General features: G+C 38.2%; 2 protein-coding genes across 2 annotated transcripts in view; both read left to right on the forward strand.

The window, feature by feature from the left end:
• The window catches only part of LOC140940625 (low-density lipoprotein receptor-related protein 6-like), a 50,268-nt gene extending 35,546 nt beyond the window's left edge, over positions 1-14,722 (forward strand). The window contains exons 6-17 of the mRNA XM_073389615.1: positions 1,153-1,348; positions 2,356-2,747; positions 3,575-3,697; positions 4,134-4,524; positions 5,346-5,731; positions 6,535-6,663; positions 8,852-9,251; positions 10,988-11,169; positions 11,790-11,990; positions 13,731-13,850; positions 14,057-14,173; positions 14,676-14,722. Of these exons, the coding sequence (XP_073245716.1) occupies positions 1,153-1,348; positions 2,356-2,747; positions 3,575-3,697; positions 4,134-4,524; positions 5,346-5,731; positions 6,535-6,663; positions 8,852-9,251; positions 10,988-11,169; positions 11,790-11,990; positions 13,731-13,850; positions 14,057-14,173; positions 14,676-14,722 (2,684 nt within the window). The remainder of the gene's footprint in view (positions 1-1,152; positions 1,349-2,355; positions 2,748-3,574; positions 3,698-4,133; positions 4,525-5,345; positions 5,732-6,534; positions 6,664-8,851; positions 9,252-10,987; positions 11,170-11,789; positions 11,991-13,730; positions 13,851-14,056; positions 14,174-14,675) is intronic.
• LOC140941648 (uncharacterized) overlaps positions 1-25,343 on the forward strand; it is a 563,750-nt gene that overhangs the window by 490,644 nt on the left and 47,763 nt on the right. Inside the window, exons 12-14 of the mRNA XM_073390668.1 lie at positions 16,499-16,774; positions 17,634-17,909; positions 19,426-19,701. Coding sequence (XP_073246769.1) covers positions 16,499-16,774; positions 17,634-17,909; positions 19,426-19,701 — 828 coding nt within the window. The remainder of the gene's footprint in view (positions 1-16,498; positions 16,775-17,633; positions 17,910-19,425; positions 19,702-25,343) is intronic.

The following is a 25,343-nucleotide window of genomic DNA, read 5'->3' on the forward strand; positions in this document are numbered from 1 at the left end:
CCCCTTTTAGTAAATAGATAATAATAAATATGAAACTTATTTTGTGCATATATACAGTAAAAATATTTACATATGTGCATTACAAACAAACAATAAGAATAAGTCAATTAAAAGCTATCTTAAAAAAGTAAGTCAATTAAAAGCATTTTGAGATAGATATTAGCGACAAAAAATCAGGACGTTTCGATCTCTCCGAGGTCATTTTCAAGTGTATAAAAGTTCTCTAAATTAGCATAAATAAGTTAAAAACAAGTTATAATAGATAAAAATGTGGTGAACGCTAAAATGTGATAAAATATGTAAAAATGTAAAAAGTGCTAAAAATATTTATAAAGTCAAAAAACAATGGAATAAAACAATGTTAACAAGAACTACTCTAAACAAATAATTTGGCGCGAATTGAATCGCACTGTTTGTTAAGCGTCAATTCGCGCCAAATTATTGGTTTAGAGTAGTTCTTGTTAACATTGTTTTATTTCCATTGTTTTTTGACTTTATAAATATTTTTAGCACTTTTTGCATTTTTACATATTTTATCACATTTTAGCGTTCACCACATTTTTATCTATTATAACTTGTTTTTAACTTATTTATGCTAATTTAGAGAACTTTTATACACTTGAAAATGACCTCGGAGAGGTCGAAACGTCCTGATTTTTTATCGCTAATATTTATCTCAAAATCGATTTCTAAGAAACTACTTATTACAATTAAAAGCAGTCTTAAAAAATAAATATATAAATAAGTCAATTAACAGATATCTTTGAATGTTTCTGTTCTCCGCTCCCAAACTGTTCCACAGTTTAGGAGCTGCCGAATGAAAGGCTCAGTCACCAAGTGTAGGTGCAATGGCACCGTCCGTTGGCTGGTACCAACAAAGTCGCATTCCTACATGTAGTTAGTTCCTACATGTGTAATCTTTTTAAAGGTAGGGTGGTCAAATCATATGGGATTTTACTCTCAAAAGGTTAAATCATGGTAAAAAAATGAAAATAAAAATAATGATAATAATAATAATAATAAAAGAAAAATGAAAAACAATATGAATGCAATATAATCATTTCAAATGTAAGTATTATAATGTACTCAGAGAGTAGTCAGGTGAAGACTGTGAGCCAGTGAAATCATACTCGTTTGTTTACCTCTTCCTAGATGTTCAGGTAATAGTGAATGCTGATGTCAGACATCCTGATGGTCTTGCCGTTGACTGGGTGGCACGAAACTTATACTGGACTGACACAGGCACAGATCGAATTGAAGTCAGCAGGCTTAATGGATCATTAAGAAAGTCCCTTATCTCTAAAGACCTAGATGAACCAAGGGCAATAACACTGTACCCTTCTCATGGGTGAGTTTTGTCAGTCTTACCGTAACTAGGATGATGGTACTGTAGGGGTACATACAATTCAGAATTTTGAGAGGAGCGCTTCTCAAATTTGGGTGCCCAATTCTTTACCAAGAGAGTCAAAATGTGATGTGTGGTCTGAATAATTATCTGTAATTATTATATACTACTTATTAATGACCGAACAGACAGGGTGAATAAGTTATTTACTATATGGCCTGTTTAGCGCTATTTTTTGAAATGAATACAATAAAAAACACCGCAAGTAATTTTCAACATCCACGCATTGAGAGGTCATTCAAGGTCATGTTCACTGAACTGAAATGAACCTGGTAATATGATTGAAATTACAGGACACAGTTTCTTTGACAATGAGAATTTTGGACCTGAGCCTGCCATCAATTAACAACCATTAACTGATCAGCAGATAACTTTAAAAGAGTATCACCTCAATGAGTCTTACACTTGAGCCCACAATACAGTCATGTGACAGCAGATAGCCTTTTTTGACAGCTGTCAATTGACCATAATATGGATGTCCACTATCAAGTTTTGTGTTTAAAAACACAGATTTTGTGTATGCCTTGGACACCTAGCTACATGCAGTAATGCCCAGTCATTACAAGAACATCTTGGCTTAGCAGCCAATAATTAATTAAAGTGCGTATTGTGGCATATTTTATTGTACAGTACATGTAGGTATACTATTGCAGCTGTATAATAAATGTAATTTATAAGGGTTCAAGCAGCACCGACCAAGGTCACTTCCCTAGAAAGCAAAAGGAAAGTAAAACCAAAAAAAAAAAACTTTCTTGCTGTTCAATTCCAGCTTTCTAATTGGATACCTGGCAACTTGAAATCTTAGTGGTGGCCGTGCAATTTGATCTGCCATGCTCTGATGTCGACATCTACCATTGAATCATACTGTTTAAGGATGTTTGTGTTTTTTTTTTTAAGGTAGGAAAGAAAATCTATACATCTTCTTGTACTGAGAATTGTTTCTTTTCTAGCTATATGTACTGGACTGATTGGGGAAAACATCCAAAGATTGAACGAGCAGAACTGGATGGTAGTCATCGTATTACTTTGGTAAACACATCGGTGGCTTGGCCTAATGGCATTACCATTGATTTCCACGAACAAAAACTCTACTGGGTTGATGCCAAGTTGGACAAAATTGAAATCATGAATCTTGATGGAAGTAATCGTAGGGTAATTCTTGATCATAAACTGCCACATGTGTTTGGATTTACTGTGTTAGGAGATCGGTTGTTTTGGACAGACTGGCAAAGACGTGCCATTGAGAGTGTCAACAAAAAGACTGGCGACAATAGAAAGGTGATCATTGACAGTCTACCTGATTTGATGGGATTGAAGGCTGTCGATCTTAGCCTCTCTCATGGTAAAATAGTGTTATTTGTTTTGATTACGTTAAAATTGATAATTTTATGTGTTCAACTCTTGTCAATGACCTGTCTTTGTTGGATGTAATAGAAGCCTAGAAGGTTGTAATAGTGTCTGGCAGTGTCCACCTCTAGTGTCCCTCTCTATGCCACTCTTAGCTGAAACCAAGGACTGTTGTCTTGGCCTTGCCTTGTCAGAGTGTGGTTAAAGTGTTGTGATTAAGGTGTTTAAAGGTGTTTAAAGTGCATTTGTATCTTCATCTGTACAAACAAGAAGGGAATTTGACCAAGAGGAGAGTTTGTTTTGGGTGTACACATTTTTGAACATTTACACATTGAGTATTAGAAGACTTGCTTATGAGCTTCTCTATCAGAAGTTCATCCGACTTCCTTGTTGCTACAACCTCGGACAAAACTTGTGGAGGCATGGATGTACCACAGAAATACCAATTTTTTTATCTGGGCAAAAATGGCCATTTTCCCCCTTCCCTTATCCAATTTTGTTTATGGTAACACAAGATTTTACAGTGTATACACATTGGTTTTTAGACCAAAACGACATTGGATAGGGGGTGGGGAGGGTGCCTACTTTTTTCCTGTTTAGAAAAGAAAAAGGATGGTTCAAAAATTAGAAAATTGATGCTACTGTGTCAAGAGTTTTGTAGTGGCAAATTCGTCTTTTTTCAGTTGAGGTTATGTTGTTAACTTGGTCTTAAATTGATCAATATATCTGTTGGCGTGGTTACATTGTTTGTATCATTATTCCTGAAGAGCTCCTTAGAGGAAGGGGATGTGCTGTGATAACGAAATTGTGCTGTTGTTTTAGGCTCAAATCCCTGCCAGCATAACAATGGAGGTTGTAGTCATCTGTGTCTGTACAGGCCATCAGGAGTAAAGTGTGAATGCCCTAATGGAATGGAGCTGCTTGCTGACAAGAAAAACTGTATATGTAAGTAAATACCTGGGCATCTAGACTGATAGTGGTGTGCTGACCTTTGATAACTTTTATTGTGTCAGCATGCGGAGTGTCCATTTTGTAAATTAAATCTGGATCTGCTTAAGGCTTGTCTCACTGTAAACATTGTGTAAAGAGATTATCATTATTAATTTAATGAAATTAATGATAAATACTTGCTAGTCACAATGAAGCTATGACCATTTACAGTGCCTATAGGAAGGTAACAGGCTATGGCTCATAGATGTTGCAATATCATTGACACCAACTTCAGAACAATTTTTAATCTGGACATTTCCCTTTCATAAGTGGGACGGCATAACAGGATCCATGAAGACATTAGGCTTTCCCTTCCTTTGAATTTATCTTAAACTAGTAAGGGTAATGCTTTAATCATTAAACATCAACAATGCAACTGCTTTTTTTTCAGTGCCAGAAGCATTTCTGTTGTTTTCAAATCCTAAAGATATCAGGAGACTCTCTCTTGACACCAATAATGATACAGTGATTTCATTGGTTGGTGTCAAAGAGGCAAATGCTCTAGACTTCAATGTACAGGAGATGCAAATCTACTGGACAGATACATCCCTCAAGTCTATAAACAGAGCTTTCCTCAATGGAAGCCAAATTGAGCGCTTGATTGTTGTGGACTTGCCTCACCCTGATGGTTTGGCTGTGGACTGGATAGCCCAAAACCTGTACTGGACAGACTCTAAACACCAAAGAATAGAGGTGGCAAGACTTAATGGACAGCACAGGAAGATGTTGATTTGGAGGGACTTGTGGGAGCCACGTGAACTTACTGTTAACCCAGTTTCAGGGTAAGCAGGCAATTGACGATTGAAATTATTTTGTTTATCCGTCCATCACAAAGTTACATGTATGTTAATAACTTGTGTGAGATGTATTTACATGTACACATCATATGCCAGGTTCATGGCTTCAACTAGTTTGAAATGAACTGCCTATTTTACGTGTACTATTTTACATACAGGTCTAGGTGTAGTGCTGTGGGTGCTAGAATGTTCAGTTGGTGTTTTCCTTTGACCTAAATGGCAAATGCTTGCTGATAATGTCAGTTGAGGTGGTTCGGATTTGCAGGTGGAATTGCCTTAACTGATTCATAAGGGACAAAACATTACATTGATATTCTTAACTAATCTCTTACGTCATGGGTTGATATAATGTCATGGTTCATGGAGAGAATTTTTGTCAAAATTGTAACGACTTCCTCAGTCTAATTACTGAATGATGCAAGAGCTTACCCTTAGGCCCAGTTCAGACGTCGCTCCACTCATGTGCCGAAACTAACTGATGAATTAAGTACCGCAAAAGAGCGGCGTCTGAATCAATTTGGTACGGCAGTTTTAGTTTGGTGCGGCAAAAGCGTTAAGTTCGACAGAGTCCGTCGAATTTTTGTCGAACTCAACTTAGGTTCGACACACGGTACGCCGTCTGAATCAGATGTCGCGCCAGTGTCGCTCCAAAGTCGAACTTGTTCAGTTACGTTCGGCACATGAAAAGTACGGCGTCTGAACCAGGCCTTACTCTGCACTGAAGAACCACTTTGCTGATGCGCCACCCCACCACTACGTCATTTTATATGTTTCTTTATGACTGATCAATCTTATTTGTACAATAGACATATGTACTGGGCAAATGGTGGTAGGGAGCCAACAATAGAAAGAGCAGACTTGGATGGCTCCAACAGACACACCGTGATTGTCAATGTCACACGTCCAACTGGCTTGACAATTGACTATTCATTGGGGCTCATTTTCTGGGTTGATATTGAGAACCAGGTTATTGAGTGTGCAAACTTAAATGGAACAAACCGTCGAATAGTTGTGTCAGGTCTTCCCATGCCTTTTGCCTTAACACAGTACAAGGATTATATTTACTGGACTGACCATAAGCTTAAGTCAATCTATCGTGCCAACAAGACAAATGGATTGGACCAGACAAGAATCAAATCCCACACTGATGACATTATGGATATTCTTGTGTTTCATAGCAGTAGGCAAGAAGGTTTGTGTATAATCATTATTTTGATACTGTTATCCCTACACTGTTGTCTCTATATATTTCCTGTGGTACTGAATTTGTAGGACAACATGACCATTATTTTAACCTGATGTATGTATGTAGATAGGAAAGGTACAAATGAATTTACGGTTGAAGAGAGGTTTGAAGTTTAGTACGTGTACATGTAGGCAACTTAATTCAGCAAGGGTCGTCCTCAACCTACTCTTAAGTAGCAGTAATCACAGATTAATAAAGTTCACGTGAGATTCCTCATGCTTGCAGATAATGCATGGTTTGGCAATTGGGAATGTGTGTGATGGAAATTGCAAGCAGCTCTGCATTGCAATAAATTTACAGCCTTAAATACACATAGTTAATAGCATGCGTACGTAGATGCATTAAAAAAAGTGATAATACTTCAAAATTAAAAGACTACGGAGTATGCACAAGGAAAAACTGATGTAATTGAATTTCCTCAAAAGCTCCAGTACTAGGACTGGATCTCGCATCAAGTATTGCACTGTTACGTGTAAATGAAAAGAAATTTTATGATGTGTTCACAGGGCAATCACGTGAAGATAATGCACGTTTAACTTGTTTTTATTCAGGAATTCATTTGTAAACTTTTTGCTATTTTCTTTTGATGATGTTTCCAAAGGACTTAAAAGGCGTTTTATGCCTTAATCGCACCTTAGACAACCTCTCTGTAAGCCACAGTTAAAACAAAAAAGAAAAAGAAGTTGTTTCCAGGTAATTTTGGACCTTGTTTGGTGAGCTTTGCCTAACATGTTTGCCTGTTTATTTAGGATGGAATTCCTGTGCCAGGCATAATGGTGGATGCAGCCACCTTTGCCTGGCTAAACCAGGCAAACGAATGGTATGTTCCTGCTCAACTCACTACACCCTGTCGTCAACAGACAATAACACTTGCAATGGTTAGTATTCTCCAACGTGAAACAGTTTGTTACTGACAATTACATGTAAAGGGAATCCCTATTTCTAAAGCTCTGAGTTGCCCAACTCTCCAAACCGATACTGTCTTCCTGCCCAACTCACGGCTTAACTGAGAGACGACCAATAACATCATTTCATTTCATTTCATTTAGTTTTTCCGTTCCCTTATAAATATTACAAGACAATCATTATTGCTTGAGTCAGAGAAAGTTTACAATACGCAATAAAATACAGTCAAGATCATTACAGCATGTACATTTGAATAAGTTTTTCACAAAAAGAAGGAAAAATGAAGAAGGAAAGGACAGGGGCACGTCTAGGGTCAACTAATATTGTGCCCCCGGAATAACGTAATACACCACGTAACAGCGCGACCTTATTGACCCGTCAGGTCAATATCCAGAGTTCATTACCATCAACTGACATGATACAACTCACTTTGACTCTGAAGATGCCTATTGCATACATGTAAGTTGTCAAAACGTCTGTTACTGTCAACAACAGTCCTGTTGAGGACTATGCAAAACCTGACGATCATGCTCCTCTTACTTACAAAAATGACTCCTGGGTTAAGACCTTTCACATTAATACTGACCTGACTTCCCTGCACCTCACTACAGTGTGTTGCCCAGTATCCGGAGACTTCAGTTTAACATTGAAATAGCTTACCTTTGTTAGACACAAGAGCTCTGAAATTTGGCCCAGAGAAAATCTATTTAGTCCTTACTGTGACGAAAGACAGTTTAACTTTTTTGCCTTTGTTTCCATCGCGAAATTAATATTTTTGCAGAGCTCCTATGTTGCCCAGTATCCGTACAGCTGGCCCAGTATCCGGACACAACAATAACAACGTAATTGTACATAAATTTCGACAGGCAAGCCGCTTATAAGCTTCTCTTGCAGTTGCAAAGTAATCTGGCAATCGATGCCAAAAATATAACCTAGCATCGTGAAAAAAAACCTAACAAATGACTGGGGTATGGTGGGGAACGCGAGCGGCTGTTAGATGGTATAATTCGTACTTCCTTGTCTAACATTTGTCTAGGAACTTTTTCACTGATTTAAGGAAGGCATCCTTGGACACGCCGAAGCCGAGGTTTGCTAGCTCAATTAGCCAATCTGCAAACGACTTTTTTTTCTAAATTTTTTATTAAGAAAAAAAGAAAAGCTTGGGGAAGGGACCTCAATGCGACGGTCAAAGATCACTCTCCTATTTAGTCTGACCTGCAGTGTTGATTTCTTCATGCACAGTCCCTACAGACCCTACAATAAGCCTGCTTTTCTAGCACTAATTCCTCCTTCTTTTTACATCTCTTGATCCCTTTGTGACATTTTTCAGACCGTTGCAACCCCTTTCTAGCAGTCACAACTGGGGAAAGTATGAGAATTCCAGGTTCAACTCCGATGCTTTCGCTTATATATAGAAAATGCAGTCACGCGAAACAAGCGGCGCACACGAAATCAAGTCGCTTCCGAATGAGTGAAGAAAATTTCCGTACGGAGTTGGGTAGAATTACATTTTACGACTATATCATATATCCTAAGCTTTAGTTATAGTTATAGATATGAAATAAATCTTATCCGGATAATGTACACAGCTAATTCATCGATTCTGTACTGCAAAGAAAAAACTGTTAGTGGACGTCTCTGGGCTCCGTTATTCCAAACAAATCGAATTTCAAGAAGAATTAATAAACTTTCTGAGAACCTGACTTCTTTAAGTATCTTCAATTTATTATAAAACCGTTTCTTTGAAAATATCACATATTACCCTACCCTTTTTTGAGCAGCACTAATTTTACTGCGCAGTAAACAGCGTAATTATTAGGCATGAAAAGTTTATGCAGCTGAACAGAAAGGCGTCTTCTGCGACTGTTTCGCAAGCTTTCAATTCGCCAAAACCTTCATCTTAAAGCTGAAATGTTCAGCTTTCATTCGAAATACTTCGTTTACCGATAACTGAAAAGGGCGCCTCAAAAATTGATTTTTTTGTTTTAAGTGTCCGGATACTGGTACCGTCCGGATACTGGGCAACATACTGTACGATATCTGTAAATTTTTTTCATCCCAATTTTTCAAACTACTGCATGTAGAAATGTAATGAACGTCACTGTTATCCCTGTGATGGCAGGATCAAACTCTTACAATCCTTCTCGTATTTTTTTACAGCTCCTCGAGTATTCATGCTCTTCAGCACCACAACTGACATTCGGAGAATCCTATTCAACTCATCAGACAACTTAGAAGTCGTTTTACCTGTGCGTGGTCTGACGGATGTTCGTGCCATTGATTATGATGTCAATAGTCACCTCATCTACTGGATTGACAGTGCAGTAAAAGAAATAAGACGCTCTTTTCAAAATGGTAGCAATGCTAAGACGATAGCCCTTGGAGAAGATTCCTCCCCTTACGATCTGGCTATTGACTCATACGGACAACAGCTGTATTGGACAGACAGTGTGAAAAACAGCATTAACGTTTATAGCTTAAGAAAAGAGGTGTCTATGGGTGTTGTCTTTCATGAGAGAGATGTTCACCCACGATCTATTGTGCTTTATCCAGAGATGGGGTGAGTGAATTCTTTTTAATTCTGTTTGATTTATTTTATTTTCGGTGATTAGTAACCCCCTCAGCAGTGGGCTATGGCATTTAATATCCGTACCGTATCCCTGAGGAAAACTTGGGACTACTCGTAGTCTACCCTAAAGATTAAATTTTTTTAAAAAATAGAATTGTATTCACCCTTGAAGACTTCCAAAATATACGGGTCGGCGGTCCTACCCATGAAGAATATTGGTCTACCCCCTGAAGATTTTTGGGGAAATCATAGCTTCGCCTTCAAAGAATTCCGTGTATTTTTACTTTACTTCTGAAGAAATCCTCAATTTTTACAACGCACCCCTGAAGAATGCCATTGGTCCTCAACCTGGGGGGAATAGCCTTGTGTTTGATGGTTGGCTAGCACAGTGATACCGCGTCATCGTGTCCATCTTAGGGCCATAAAAAGGTAGTTTCCTCTCAGAAACGTCCGCGCCTGTAGAATATGGTAGTAACAACGGGGGGACGTAATGTAAGAAGGACTTTCGTCTGGGACAGTTCCTTTGTATTTTAAATTTTCAGACTTATTATTGCTTGTGAATCTCTTATCCATTTTTGCAATATTTTAGCGGGTGAAAAATTGGGCAACTTGGTAGAAATTTTCAACGCACGGTGGGGTTTGCGTCGTAAATATGTGGAAAATTTATTGTCTTAATGGTTAAAGCCCTTAACCCTTTAAACCCCAAGATCAAAATTTGAATTCTCATTTGTTGCCCCTATTCATTTCCTACAGAAGAAGTGGGGAGAAGTTGATAAAATATGAAGCAAATGTAATTCTCATGACCACTTTGTTTTACAAAGCATTGATATTACATGGATAAATTTGATGCTGATCGCTCTTAGGGCTAAAGAGTGAAAGGGAGTGCCGTTGGTGGGACTATAAGGATTTCATGTAACATGCACTAAATAATGTTATACATATACGAGCTGTGTTGTTGGCATTCCCAAAGATCTCAAACCTTTTGTGGTCGCTTATGCAAACAGGGTCACCCAACGAGAATATAGTTCAAAACCACATAAACATAGTATTGTTAAACGTATTTTAGTATTTAAACGGTAGATATAGGCATATTTTTATCCCCCCAAATTTTTCATCTGTTCGGATTTTCTAGCTGAAAGTCTAGTGATCCGAAAATTATAGGGATCAAAACTTACCTTTTCGAAAATTTCAGCCAAAAAAAAGGCTCCCGAAAATTCTAGGTGACCTTTTTAGGGTAAAAATCCGTTAAAAATGGGCAATTATACCATTTTTTAGATTTCGAAAATCCTAGGAGAGGCAGGCAAGCAAGAAACTTTACGACAAAATAATGTTCCGAAAATTCTAGATCTCAAATCGTCTTCCGAACAGATATTGACGTTGACAGATATTGAAATTGACGTTGGGTGCCCCTGATGCAAGTAAGGTTTAGCCTCTTTGTAGATGGAATCTCTTTGGTTAGATTGCAGAATACCCGGCCTACTAAATATCTAACTTAAAAAAAGCAGCTCCCGCGGTCCCACAGTCGTTCGATTTGTATAATAATTTCTGATATCGACTGCGGGACTGCGGGAACACTCGTTTTACTTCGGCATAATACAACACGACTGCCGGACTGCGGAAGTAGTTTTTCAAGTAAGACATTTAGAGGGCCGGGTATTCTGCAATCGCTATTTCCTTCCACGTAAACCTCTAAAAGCGTTATTCTAATCAGTTGTAACCCTTTTCAGACAAATGTTCTTTACCAATGAAAAACCGGAGAAGAAATCCATCGTGCGTACAACAATGGCTGGTGTGGACAAGACACTCTTCAGCGTGGCATCCCCAGGGGATTTGGCAGTGGACAAGGCGAGAAACAGACTTTACTGGACAGACACTACTATGAAAAGGATTGAGTACGCCGATCTCACAGGTACGGGTTCGCCATTAAATGCATTATATGATTGCCACTCTTGTGTATGTTGCATATTTTGTCAAAACAAACAAACAAAAACAAATTAGTCAGTTAAAGCTTAGATTAGAACCAGTGACAATAAACTAAGTATCCATTGGTTGGCAAGAATAAAACGTTTTCGTACAGAAACGTGTGAAATTTCTTGTTGTGGTCAAAAGCGAAGCAAGAAGAAAAATGCACGTTTATTTTAAATATTTCAGAAGTGGTTTTCTTCTTTTCAAAAGGCCAATTTTCTGTTGCTAGTGCTCTTTAAAAGAGGTTTTCCCCTTCGTCTCCTTTATCAACGTAGTCTGCGTTCAATTGCGAAAAAAAAATTAACATGTTGACAAGGTCATTTTTTGACGACCATTTTCTTAACGTAATACATGAAAGTAGATCGTGATTAAAATAAGGGCTTAGGGAACTGCAACCTCTTCTTCTTATTTTCAGCCCTCTTCTCTTGATGTCGATGAGAACTTTACGCGAGTTTAAAGTGAACGCCAACAGCAAGAGTTACAGTTAAAGAACTATACTAGTACTTGAATTGTGTCTTCAGTAATTAACACATGTAGCTCACAGTCGAATAAAATACCTTACAGGAATGAACCGGGCCACACTGATTGAGACGAATGTGTTACAGCCTGTTGGCTTAGCAGTCCATGGAAGTTATGTGTACTGGATAGATCGTGAGTCCCGCAATGTCATGAAAATCAGGGAGGATGACCGTCGTGGCCGAACAGTGCAAGCAGCTATTGATGATTTATCTGACATGATTGTCGTTGATACACTGAAAACATCAGGTGTGAAAGTTCTTCCATTTTACACTTCTTCTTTATGGCGATTTTTTATAATTCAAGTGGTTATAAATAAGGATTGTATTGTAGTATTTGCTGGTCAGTATGTAGGGTGGCTTTGAGGGCTTATACGGCGTACAGGACGACGACAACGACGGCGTAAAGAAAAACTTAGGTTTAATATGCCAAACAACCACTTTGCTCGGATCACTTCGTTTGGTGCATTTTTCCCGCCCTCTGTACAACTGGGCCGTTAGATTTATACATGCAATGCGATGTAGGTATGGGGGGATTAATCAGACGATGCGAAGTATTCCTTTCCCTTTGCGGACTTTGTTGCAGCACCTACAAACAAACTATAGGAAAATACGCCAACATTTGGCTTGAGTGCGGTGTTAAGGTTAAACGACCGGAAATTCACGTTATGAGGGGCTGTGTCACGGCAGTCCAGTTCATTTTGTTTAATTTTGCCAAATACTCGCCCTCAATCGCTATGGAACTGAAAGTAAGCAAAGAAATTACATGTAAATGACAAAATCAGAGACGCGAGACAAACATGTATGTCTCCTGAGCATTATTCTTGAAGTTGCAAGCAGCAGGGATCATCTTTGAAAACTGCTAGGCTGAACAGTTTTCAAAGGTCCTAATTTCAATCCGTTTCAATCTTCTTCAGTTTTGCCCATCCGTGACATCTGTTGTTTCTGTTATGTTATTTTAACCTTCCTTTAACGTTTTAAGCGGTTATTTTTATGTTTCTCTTAATTTAACGGGCGTTTTGTAATTTCCTAATTTGGCTGAATTTCGTGACACAGCTCCTTTAAGCAAAGACGTTTTTGAGCGACGCACGTCAACCGGAAGCTAGCGGTCTTTTTTCATCTTTGGTAGGTCATTTGGCCAAATTTTTGGACAAATTGTCTTTATAATGGTAAAGACACTTAGAAACAAAAGTTTGGTGGCGTCAAGGTGCTTTAAAATGAAAAAAGACCTCACTCGCGTTAGTCTGCTACACAGCCGTTTTTAGTGTCGTCACGCAACGCTCCTCCCCACTAAGCGTTGCGTGACGAAATGGGGACATGTGGGGGAAGTTTCCTTGTTACAATCAACGCCCGATAACTCGAAACTTCAAGGGAAATCGAAAGAGGTTCGAGTTAGCGGGAATTCGAAGTAAATAACCGGAAATAAGAAAATGGGGAATGAATGCAAGTAACATACACAGTTCAAAACTTGATTGATAGGCAGTGCTGGACACTGTATTTAAACTGGACTGACTAAAGACAAAGACTACATGTTTGTTAAAATAATTTCATTGTTTCGGACTGCAGTACACTTTTTTCGACTTGTCAGGCATTAAAGCATAGTTAAGTTATAGAGGGTAAATCAAATCAAGGTTGTCTGGTGTCAACGTGGGATTTGACCTGGCATATTTATTACTATTTAGTTTCGTACCCCACGGCGTGTGCGGCACTCCTCGGATAAAATTGCCAACAAAAAGTTCGTTACAACATACGCTACAACTACAAACGCGCGCCCAGAATTTGAATAAAAAAACTATTGCGTGATAACGGGATGTAAAGGAATTTGCGTGCGTGCCTGCAGGAAGTTGCAAGTTCGTTTCGCTTGTTCAAGCTTTCCAGATCGGGTTTGCAAATGATAAAATTAAGTACCAATATTTCGTATATGAACTGGAGCCAAGTTTTTGGTGGTCGCGATGAAGGGTGTAATGGTTGTTCCGTTTGGTTTTTGTAGTTCACCGCCCTTGTTTCATGAAGCCTTGTTCTCATATCTGCTCTGTTGGTGTGCATGGACATGCTCAGTGTTCTTGTCCCATGGATATGATTCTTGCTGAAAAAAATTCTACTTGCAGAGGTTAGTTGTCTTATCACTACTATGAGTGACAAAATTAAAAAAGTGAAATGATTTACAATAAAGAAAGGAGCACTATTAATTTTACTGTTTGTAACTAAGTGAGCAGTGTACATGTATATTTCAATGATTTAGCAACTGCCTTTTAAGGCAATGAAAAGTTGCTGCCAAAATGTATGAAATTTATCAAGAAAATTATTCTTTAACAGCTCCGAAGACGTGCAGACCTGAGCAATTTACTTGCTCCAACGGACAATGCATCCCTCAAGGCTGGATCTGTGATGACAGCGAGGACTGCAATGATGGTTCCGACGAACAAAACTGCAGTAAGTCCCTTTCCTAAGATTCTCTACATGGGATGATTTATTTGTGGGAGTACCCTTAATCTACTGTATTTTGCAGACTCCTGCGGGATCCCCGCTATTTTCGTAGTAGTGGTGTTCGCTTTATTGCAATTTCGTCGTACCGAATGTATTTTGTGGGAATTTTTTACCCTTGTGTTCGCTTAGTTAATATGGTTTGGTTTAACTGGTGCGTTATGCTGTAACTCGCCTAAAATGGCTCCCACGAATTATGTTGCGTGTGTTATTCATCTAACATAGTATTATGACGTCGACAGTAGCTTTTTAAAAGAAGTAAAATATATCAAAAAACTAGTAAAAACCAGAAGGTAGGGAGTACAGGCGAGATCCATCGCTCTTGCTTCTACTCTGCGTTTCGTCGATTTCACGCGATAGAAAGTCAAAACGCGCGTAATTGAATTATGAGTGACAGACAGTCCAAACCCGCTTGATTGTATTGCGTTCTATGCTTTCCATTTGTTCTTAGTGAAAGTCCAAAGGAACGCTGGCTGCGTATTTGCCGCGCATTCGTAATGGCAACTTGGAGATAAGGATTGCGGGCTCCTCTTCTCACCCGCAGTAAAATTTTATTTTTGGTAAGATTCTCAGACCGGAATGTTGACTATCACTTTGCAATTTGACTCCTAAACAGTAAAATGCCTTAAAGGCGAAGTGAGATGTGATGGAGGAAAATGCATCAGTGTGACGAAGCTTTGCGACGGTAACACCGACTGCAAAGGGGCTATTTTTTATGAGGGGAGGGGGCGGCTATACACACTCAGGCTACCATAAAACCTTGTCGACGACCATTGCATGCGACAGAATCTCATGTGAGACTGAAACATAAACTCATTCAGAACATTGTACCCTTTTAAAAGACTTTCGTAACCAAAAAAAAGAGTACCATTTTTTAGTGGGGGCTGTATAATAACTTTTAAATTCCACCATTATGAAAAAAAATAAACAAGTTAGCCAGTAATTCTAAGCAGGAAACAATTTGCATTATTTCCACGCACCCCTCCCCCAATCCTTCTGTGCCCCAAACTATAGCGTGACAGTATAACGTTGACTAATTTGACGTAACCGGAAATTCCCAAAATTTTGTCGTTCTACGAGCATAAAATGCGACAGACTGAGCTGATTTACACTAGACAGAAATAATAGGGCCATTTATACGAGGAAAAAGAAGGCGCGTCTTAAATAAGGCGCGAACTGTACCATTTATACGAGCATGCCTTATCTAATAAGACGCGTCTTAGCTAAGCCGCGTATTATTTTAGGCGAAATGTGCCGTTTATACGGAAAGTTCGCGTCTTATTTAAGACGCGTCTTATGTAAGACGCGTCTTATATAAGACACGTCTTATTTTTCCTCGTATAAATGGCCCTATTGTATTGTATGAAAACCAGAAGTATACTAAACTGACAGTTAACTGCCCATTGATCCCGCCTGATCCAGGGGCCTCACTGACTGCACTGAGACTTTACTGCGCTTTTTACAAACATGCGAACCTCTAAAGTTCAAAAGCTACCTTCACAATTGTGTTTATCGCTGCCGTCAATCATAACGAATGTGACCAGAGAAAACAGTGGGCAATATGTTTGTGAGGCAACTAACAATGTGACGACAGTTCAGTCCAATTCTGCTAAACTAAATGTAAAATGTAAGATTACTTATTATAATTATTACCTAATTATTGCTAAGAATACTCTTAAACCTGTTGTGTCCTTTATAATATGCAATTTTAATAAAATACATGGTTTATATCTTTTTACATTTAATGTTGTTTAAAATTCTGGTACCTTAGTGTGGTTAACTATGTTGTTACATATACAGTATATCCTATGAAGGAAGCAAACAAAGCAACACGAGGTCCTATTAAAAGATGAATAATTCCCTAAACCAGAAAGTTTCCTTGTCTTTCAAGCCTTAAAATTCACCCTTTCAGGTCCTTTCTTGGAACGCAAAGACAGATTTCCCAAATCTTTCATTTACTTTGAATGATGAAATCCTCACACTTTCGTATACCTAAAGCCTGAAAAAGGAGCCCCTTTCTTTCCCTTCCGCGCGCCGGTTACACGGATTGCTCAGCGACAAATAATTAATCGTCATTCTCTGCTATCAAGTGTTTTAAGACTTACTAACTCCACAGAGTATGGATGCTTTTTACTCACTACAGTGACATCCTAAGAGCTCACGTAATCTGCGCCATGAGACGAACTAAAGTCAACATAAGACTATTTAAGATTCATTCAGCGTTTGGTATTTTCCATTATTTTCTACTTTAATCGCATTGTCTTCTAATTACAGATCAGCCTGAGTTCCTTACCCATCCACGAAATCAGACAAAGACAGAAGGGGAGAATGTGACTTTTACCTGTGATGCAGATGGAAATCCTACACCCACATTCTCATGGACGAGAGACGGTTCTGTTGTGAATACGACTTCAAGAATCACTTTTAACGCAGATAAAAAGCAGTTAACTATAACGAATGTGGACAGAGAAGACAGCGGAGAATACATCTGTGTGGCTACGAATGATGTTAACAAAGTTCAATCCAACTCTTCCACATTAAATGTACAATGTAAGGATACTTTTGCTTGATTTTTAAACATGATAGATAGTTAGATGAGGTTTTTACGAGATATTCTTTACCTTTGCTTTCCATTTTCATTTTATTCTCAGGTGTTTTTCTCCTTTCCCTTTTTTTAGCCTAACTATGATTAATACGATTATCTAATATATTTTAAGATTTACTGTAGCTCAGTCATCAATTTTTGCTGGTATAATTCTGTTAATATTTTGTAATAATGATTTAAAAATTTTACAGAAGGAGCCCATTCCTTATAAGCCCAGTGGCTTCCCTTGGGCTTCCTCCCCATTTATTAAAGGTTTCTCATCAAAACCGCAACGCAGCATTACAACATTGTTACGACATTGTTTCGAATGGTTGCAACATTGTTCCAACATTTCTAAGCTGTGTGCGCTCAAAATCGTCGTTGCGAGTCGTCTCGAGTAACATCACCTTTAGACCATTCCATCTCAGGGATTTTGCATAACAGGATTTTCTTTACATATCAGACTAGTAATAACCAAAGGTTACGGAGTGCGGGCGACAACAATCGAAGGTCAAAACCCTTTTGCTCCAGCGCTGTGCTTTGCATAATTTTCACGTGAGGAATGGTCAAAACACGCGTGATCTGATTACGAGTGATAAAAGGTACAAGCGCGCGTGATCCAAGTGCGTTCTTTGCATTCCATACATTCTTAGTGGAAATCCAAACGAATGCTGGCCCCATACATGCGACGCATGGGTAATAACAAGTTCAAGTAATCTGCGCCATGAAGCGCACAACAGCCATAAAAAAGACCATTAAAGATTCATTCAGCGTTTGGTATTTTCCCTCATTTTCTACTTTAATCGCATTGCCTTCTAATTACAGATCAGCCTGAGTTCCTTACCCATCCACGAAATCAGACAAAGACAGAAGGGGAGAATGTGACTTTTACCTGTGATGCAGATGGAAATCCTACACCCACATTCTCATGGACGAGAGACGGTTCTGTTGTGAATACGACTTCAAGAATCACTTTTAACGCAGATAAAAAGCAGTTAACTATAACGAATGTGAACAGAGAACACAGCGGAGAATACATCTGTGTGGCTACGAATGATGTCAACAAAGTTCAATCCAACTCTTCCACATTAACTGTACAATGTAAGGATACTTTTGCTTGATTTTTAAACATGACGGATAGTTAGATGAGGTTTTTACGAGATATTCTTTACCTCTGCTTTTCATTTGCATTTTTTTTTCTAAGGTGTTTTTTTTTCTTTTCGCTTTTTTTAGCCTAACTATTATTAATACGATCATCTAACATATTTTATTATTATTCCTTCAAAATATATTCCCGTTTTTGATTGGTTAAAACCACACGCATAATTCACCATAACCAGCTGCTGTTGATCAAATTTGGAAAGAATTTTGTCATATTGATGAAGTCAAAATGGCGTCAAAAGTGCAACCTGATTGCAGGTTATTATACCGTTGACCGATAAAACCTGGGGACGAGGCTAAGTGGTTTTGGTAGTTAAAACAAAATGGCGGCTCGTTTCACGACGAAATATTGTCTAAAAACATCGCAACAACAGCAAGAAGACAACTAGACGGACAACATCTGCTATTTGAAGTATATTTGCAGACCTGAGCAGACCTTAATCTTCTAAACTTCCCGATAAAGATGCATTATCGATATGAACTTACATCGACCGAGGTTACCATGTTTTAGCTTGTTTTTAAACTTGGAATTATTTTGAAGGAACAGTAAAAAAATTATTAAATTCGCCTTTCGTTGAATATGAAGAATTTTGCACATCTCGGAGGGTGTACTGATCCACCTCGTCCTTCGGCCTCAGTGGATAACACCCTCCTCGATCTGCAGAATTCTTCATATCCTACTCAGCCTCATTCAATGATTGCTAAAGATTTACTGTAGCTCTGTCATAGTCCTTTGCAGGTATAATTCTGTTAATATTTTGCTAATGATGATTTTACAAAATGTTACTAAAGGACCCCATTCCGTTTAAGCCCAGTGGCTTCCCTTGGACTTCCTCGCCATTAGCTTTTTAAACACTTAGATTTCTTGTTTCTTGGTACATCATTATGGCAAAACAATAAACTGAACTGAACTGAACTGATCACCAGGATCACATCGCAAACCGGAGAAGAAAACAGCAAAGCAGCCAGCAGCAAGGGGCGTGGCGTTCATACAAAACCGTTGTATTTTTTAAACCAAGCTGGAGGAAACTCGCAACCCAACATTACGACATTGTCGCGACATTGTGTCAAATGGTTGCAATATTGTTCCAACATTGCTACGCTCTGATGCACTCAAAATCGTCTTTGCGATTGGTCTCGCATAACATCACCTTAAGACCATTCCAACTCGGGGATTGTGCATAACAGGATTTTCTTTACATATTAGACTAGTAATAACGAAAGGTTACTGAGTGCGGGCGACAACGCTCCAAGGTCAAAACTTTTTTGCTCCAGCGCTGTGCTTTGCGAAAGTTTCACGTGAGAGATAGTCAAAACACGCGTGATCAGATTACGAGCGATAAAAGGTACAAACGTGCGTGATCAAAGTGCGTTCTGTGCATTCCATACATGCTTAGTTGAAGTACAAACGAATGCTGGCTACATACACTTTAATCGCATTGCCTTCTAATTACAGATCAGCCTGAGTTCCTTACCCATCCACGAAATCAGACAAAGACAGAAGGGGAGAATGTGACTTTTACCTGTGATGCAGATGGAAATCCTACACCCACATTCTCATGGACGAGAGACGGTTCTGTTGTGAATACGACTTCAAGAATCACTTTTAACGCAGATAAAAAGCAGTTAACTATAACGAATGTGGACAGAGAAGACAGCGGAGAATACATCTGTATGGCTACGAATGATGTCAACAAAGTTCAATCCAACTCTTCCACATTAACTGTACAATGTAAGGATACTTTTGCTTGATTTTTAAACATGACGGATAGTTAGATGAGGTTTTTACGAGATATTCTTTACCTCTGCTTTCCATTTTCATTTTATTCTCAGGATTTTACTTCCACACCTCTGAGAAGTGTAGAACTAAGTAAAGAATGGCAGAGGTTTCGTGACCAGGGGAAAAGTGTGACATTATCCTTACTTTGTCAGACTTTTCCACACTTCCACACCTCTAGGAAGTGTGGAACTAAGTAAAGAATGACAAGGGGTTTTGTGACCAGGGGAAAAGTGTGACATTATCCTAGCTTTGTCGGACTTTTCCACACTTCCACACCTCTGAGAAGTGGGGAACTAAGTAAAGAATGACAGAGGTTTCGTGACCAGAGGAAAAGGGTGACATTATCCTGACTTTGTCAGACTATTCCACACTTCTACTCATCTGAGAAGTGTGGAACTTGGGATGAGAAAGGAAAGTAGGGTTATTTCACACTTCCACACCTCAGACAAGTGTAGAACTAAGGATGAAAAAGGAAAGTAGGGATCTTGTGGCCAGCGCTGGACATTTTTGCTAAAGGCGAGCTGAGATGTGATGGAGTAAAATGCATTAATGTTACGAAACGTTGCGACGGCGAAGCCGATTGCGTGGACAGTTCGGATGAAGAGGAGAATAATTGCCGTAAGTCTGAAACTTCATAGTCCTTGTGCCCTTAACCCCTTACATCAGCATGCATATTCTACTCACTGTTCTCAACCCACTTCTTATTATTGTGACGAAAGGGAATTTCTTCAACAATCAAGGCCGTTTTAATGACCCTTCCTTTATTCTGGCGCTCTGACTGTGTGATGTTTCGAAAGCAGTAATCAAATATAATAGACTGTGACGTCAGTGAAGCCAAGCATGTTCCTTTTTTAGTGCTTGCTAACAAGCTGTTTGTTGTCGTATTCGTATATATATACTGACACTCGGATGATTACAAACCGAATTGGACTTCACTCAGTCCTGTTACCATTACTACTACTTCTACTACTGCTACTACTGCTACTGCTACTGCTACTGCTGCTGCTAGTGCTATTACTTATAACGTGCAAATTCGCGTATGTATATGATCAAATGCGCGTTACAATAATTATATAAGAAATATGAAATAAAATAAATACATGGTTATATACAATTTAAAATAAGAAATTAATAAAAAAAGTAGATATATACATGATAAAAGAAATGTTAAAAGGATCTCAAAATATTAAAACATTCTAAAAACTATGTTAAAGCCATAGGCTTATTAAACAAGTAAGTCTTTACCTAGGTTTTAAATGGGCAAAAAATTCTTCTCATGTCGAATGTGTCGAGGAAGGGCGTTGAAGAGAGATGGCGCCATCACTGAAAAGGACGTGTCACCCAGTGTTTTCGATGTCTTAGCATACAATGGCTTAAGAAGCAAATCATCATTTCGTCGAAGAGAATTAAGAAATGGTAAACGTGTTGTAGTGTACAACCATCGAGTTATGGATGTATGCGGGAGGTTACTAAGCGCCAAAGAAGCGTACGAGTTAACTCTAGCTTCTTGAGTGCTTAGCAAACCTTCCAAGTTCATCCATAAATCAATGGTTGCAGAGCCGGATCGCTTAGATAATTTTTTCTTCCTTGAATCTACTACGGAATCTGAAATTGTTGAAATGGTTAATTCTCTCCGTCTTAATACTGCGGCTGGCCATGATGAGATACCTATCTGGTCTGTTTAACAGTCTATTTACTATATTTCTGAGCTTTTGAGATACGTTTTGAATCTATCAATTAACTCAGGTATTGTCCTTGCTCGAATGAAATTGGCTCGTGTGGTTCCTCTATATAAGTCTGGTGATAAACGTTTACTTTCTAATTATAGACCTGTATCAGTCTTACCAGTCTTTTCTAAGTTTCTAGACAAGGCTGTGTATAATCGCTTAATTCGCTTTTTTGATAAGTATGAGATTTTATGCAATAATCAATATGGTTTTAGAAAGAAACGTTCAACTTCGTTAGCCTTATTACACCTGCATGACAAGATCACTTCGGCTATTGATGAGAGGAAACATACAGTAGGAATTTTTCTTGATTTATCTAAAGCTTTTGATGCTGTTAATCATCGTATTCTACTCGATAAGCTCAAGCACTTTGGGATTCGTGGTCTGGCCCTAGAGTGGATTAAATGCTACCTTTATAATAGGTATCAATACGTAGAATTTAACGGCATATCGTCTTCATTTCATGAAATTTCCTGTGGTCTGCCCTCGGTCCCTTATTGTAGTTCTTAATTTATATCAATGATTTGTGTCAGATTTCAAATATATACTGGTTTTATTTGCTGATGATACCAACTTATTCGTTTCTCATTTTGACTGTACTACTTTAATGAACTTGGTTAATTCTGAAATGCTCAAGTTATCTGATTGGTTCAAAGCCAACAAGCTATCTCTTAATATACAAAAGTCAAATTACATAATTTTTAAACCCAGACAGAGAAGAGATGAACTCACCCTGAGTATTTAGAAGGATGGTTTTAAGATGAACCAAGTTACGAAAGATAATTTTTTTGGTGTTATTCTAGATGAGACACTGTCATGGAAACCCCATATTTCTCAGGCTGCGAGCAAACTCTCCAAGTCTGTGGGCGTTATTCGTAAATTAAGAAATGGTAAACGTGCAGCGTGCAACCATGGTGTTATGGATCCCGGGTTATGGATGCATGCGAGAGGTTGCTAAGCACGAAAGAAGCGTAAGAGTCGCACGAGGTGATAGCCGAGTGCGACTCTAGCTTCTTGAGTGCTTAGCAAACCTTCCAAGTACATCCATAACTCCATGGTTGCACAGCTGCAACGTTTACCATTTCTTTTATAACATAATCAAAAGAGAAAAACATTATTTTCCATTTGCCTTCGGTTGAGTCATCGGTCCAAGTTCATGTATGCTGCCATCTGCCCGCGCGTAAACAAATCATGTTCTATGTTTTTCAAAAACTTGCCTTTGAGTTTTTCTTTCGCTGAATTAACCGTTCTCCGTCTTCAGGTAAATCGCAAAACGTTTTTCGTTGTTTTTCTTAATGGCATCTGTCTACTTGCTCTTAATATTAGGGTAAAAAAACTTTGAGGGAAAACTTTAGCTGCAAGTACTATAAACACCAACTAAAAAGACTCTACAAAATAAGCTAAAACTAAATAAATGAAATAATTATCAAGCTTATTTATGTGACAATTTTTGAAATAAACGTAAAGTAGAAACGAGAAAATTTGACTGTAATTCCTTTAGAATAACAGGTAACACTAATTTTAAAAAGAAATTAACTAGCTTTGTATCGAGATCTGTCTGGGGAAATCCAGCTATTAAAGTCAAAGTTGCAACTGAAATTCGCCGACACACAGCCCGTGCTGAAGCTGTTGTTTTTCGACCGTTCTCTGAAAGACTGTTATGAATGAACACTGAGGAACAAAAAAATACACACAGAAGTTATTTTTTGAAAAATTTATTTGAAAACCCAAATGTTTCTGTACTCAAATGAAATTCGCTTATGCCAGCGTAATGTGCCCTTTTGAACTCCACTAAAATTTTTGATCGATGAGATGAAAACTTCACAACAAAGCTGTCTCGAATTTGAGCGTGTTTCCTAAAATATTTGCTTGAATTTAGCATCAGCTTGACCAAAAAGTCAATAACACAATGCTAATGCTAAATTTACATTTCAAACAGACTTTCTCTTCTATAAAAAAACACACAAAATGTACCTTAAATCTTCGCTCGCTCGATTTTCCTTCAGCCGATTCTCTCTAGCCGCGAGGAAAACAGTGATCATCCAGGGCAAAATTGTCGCTTGACCTTTTCTCTTTTTTCCTTCAAAACGACAGCTTAGTATTTTATTCAACTTCCACTTTTCATCTGTGCATTTCATCGGTGTATTTTACCGTCAGGAGAGGAGATTTGTTGAATTTGCCTAAATTTTACCGCGCTAGCTCAGTTTCTTGGCGTGCACCCACGGGCAAATGGTAGTGGCTAACTGACCGATCACAGCACGCGATTTACGTTTGTTATGTTATAATCTAGTGTTTGCCTTACTAGGAAGGCTTTGTGTGCTTTATACTATTCACGTGTTTATTCTTATCTTCCATATTGCATTTTAGTGTGGGCTTCAACATACCCTATACCCACCCTAGGCACCTAGTCTTGTTGAAAAAGCGCATTGCTAGAATTATCAGCAAGAAGGGCTTCGACGCTCACACTAATCCATTATTTAAGAGTCCTATGATCCTTAAGTTAGAAGACATCTATTCTCTTCATCTCGGGAAATTTATGTTTTCTGTAAAAAATAACTCAGTTCCTTCCAGTTTTTCCAGATCCATTTTACGTACTAATCAAGTTCATGGTTATAACACTCGTAGTTCAAATAAATTTATATTCATTTCTGCCGTACCAACATAAGAAAGTTTTCTGTTTTTTATCAAGGTCCTGTTTTGTTTAATAAGCTGAATGCTTTCATTTGTGATGTCCCTTCTTATACTCGTACCAATCCAGAGTTTAAAACTTTCTTCTTTCCTGTTATTGAATTCTTAACTTAAATTAGTCTTTGTTTAGTTTTTCGTTACTACATGTATTTTTAATGCATTACTGTCCGCGAATTTTCACTTTTTCTTATTTCTTTTTTGACTGGGAAGCCCAGGCTTCATAAGCCTTCTGGTTTCTTCTAGGCTCCCTTGCCAACTTACAATTCTTATATGTATTCTTGTATTTTAATTTATTTTGGCTAAATAAAACTGAACTGAACTGAACTGAGCTGCAACGTTTACCATTTCTTTTATAACATAATCAAAAGAGAAAACATTTCCATTTGCCTTTGGTTCAGTCAGCACATTTGGTACTTTAAACGAGTGGATGCATGCTGTCACCCTGCTCGCGCGTAAACAAGTCATGCCTTTCAAAAAATTGCCTTCGAAGTTTTTCTTCTTCTCCGTCTTACGGTAAATTTCAAAACGTTTTTGTTGTTGTTATTCTGAATTACGTCGGTCTACTTGCTCTTAATATTAGGGCAAGTACTATGAGGGAAAACTATAGCTTCAACTAGAAACACCACTGTACGACGTAAAATATATAATAGCCCACTTTACAGTTACAGGTGAAAACGAGGCCATAGTTGACCTTGTTTTGATCAAACCTTCTTGCTTTATTATGTAAATCAGGTTTTTCTTATCCTAACTACGAATTTTTAAGCATAATTTCCATAAGAAAAGGAAGTATGTTTGTATCAAAACAAGGTCAACCTCAGCCTCACGTCTACTCAAAGGCTAGGATACTAATCCCACAACTGTAAAATGGTCTATTAAAGAAACAAAAAACGCGTCGGGTGATTTTAAAGAACGCGAGAGAAGTGCCTGAAGCACGAGCCGCAGGCGAGTGCTTCTCGCACTTCTCGAGTGTTCTTAAAAATTCCCAAGAGCTTATATAACTCAACAATGCATGAGGAACAAGTTTTTTATTTCTTTTATAAAATAGAAACGAAAAAACAGATGCCCTTACTTGTCCTGAAACGATCAAATTAAAAATCAGTAGACGTCATTTTACATTTTTTTAAAAAACTTTCTCCTTATAGATAAAACACAATCCTTTTTTTGTTTCTTTAACAAAAC

Source organism: Porites lutea, chromosome 6 (genome assembly GCF_958299795.1).
Source record: "Porites lutea chromosome 6, jaPorLute2.1, whole genome shotgun sequence".
NCBI lineage: Eukaryota > Metazoa > Cnidaria > Anthozoa > Scleractinia > Poritidae > Porites > Porites lutea.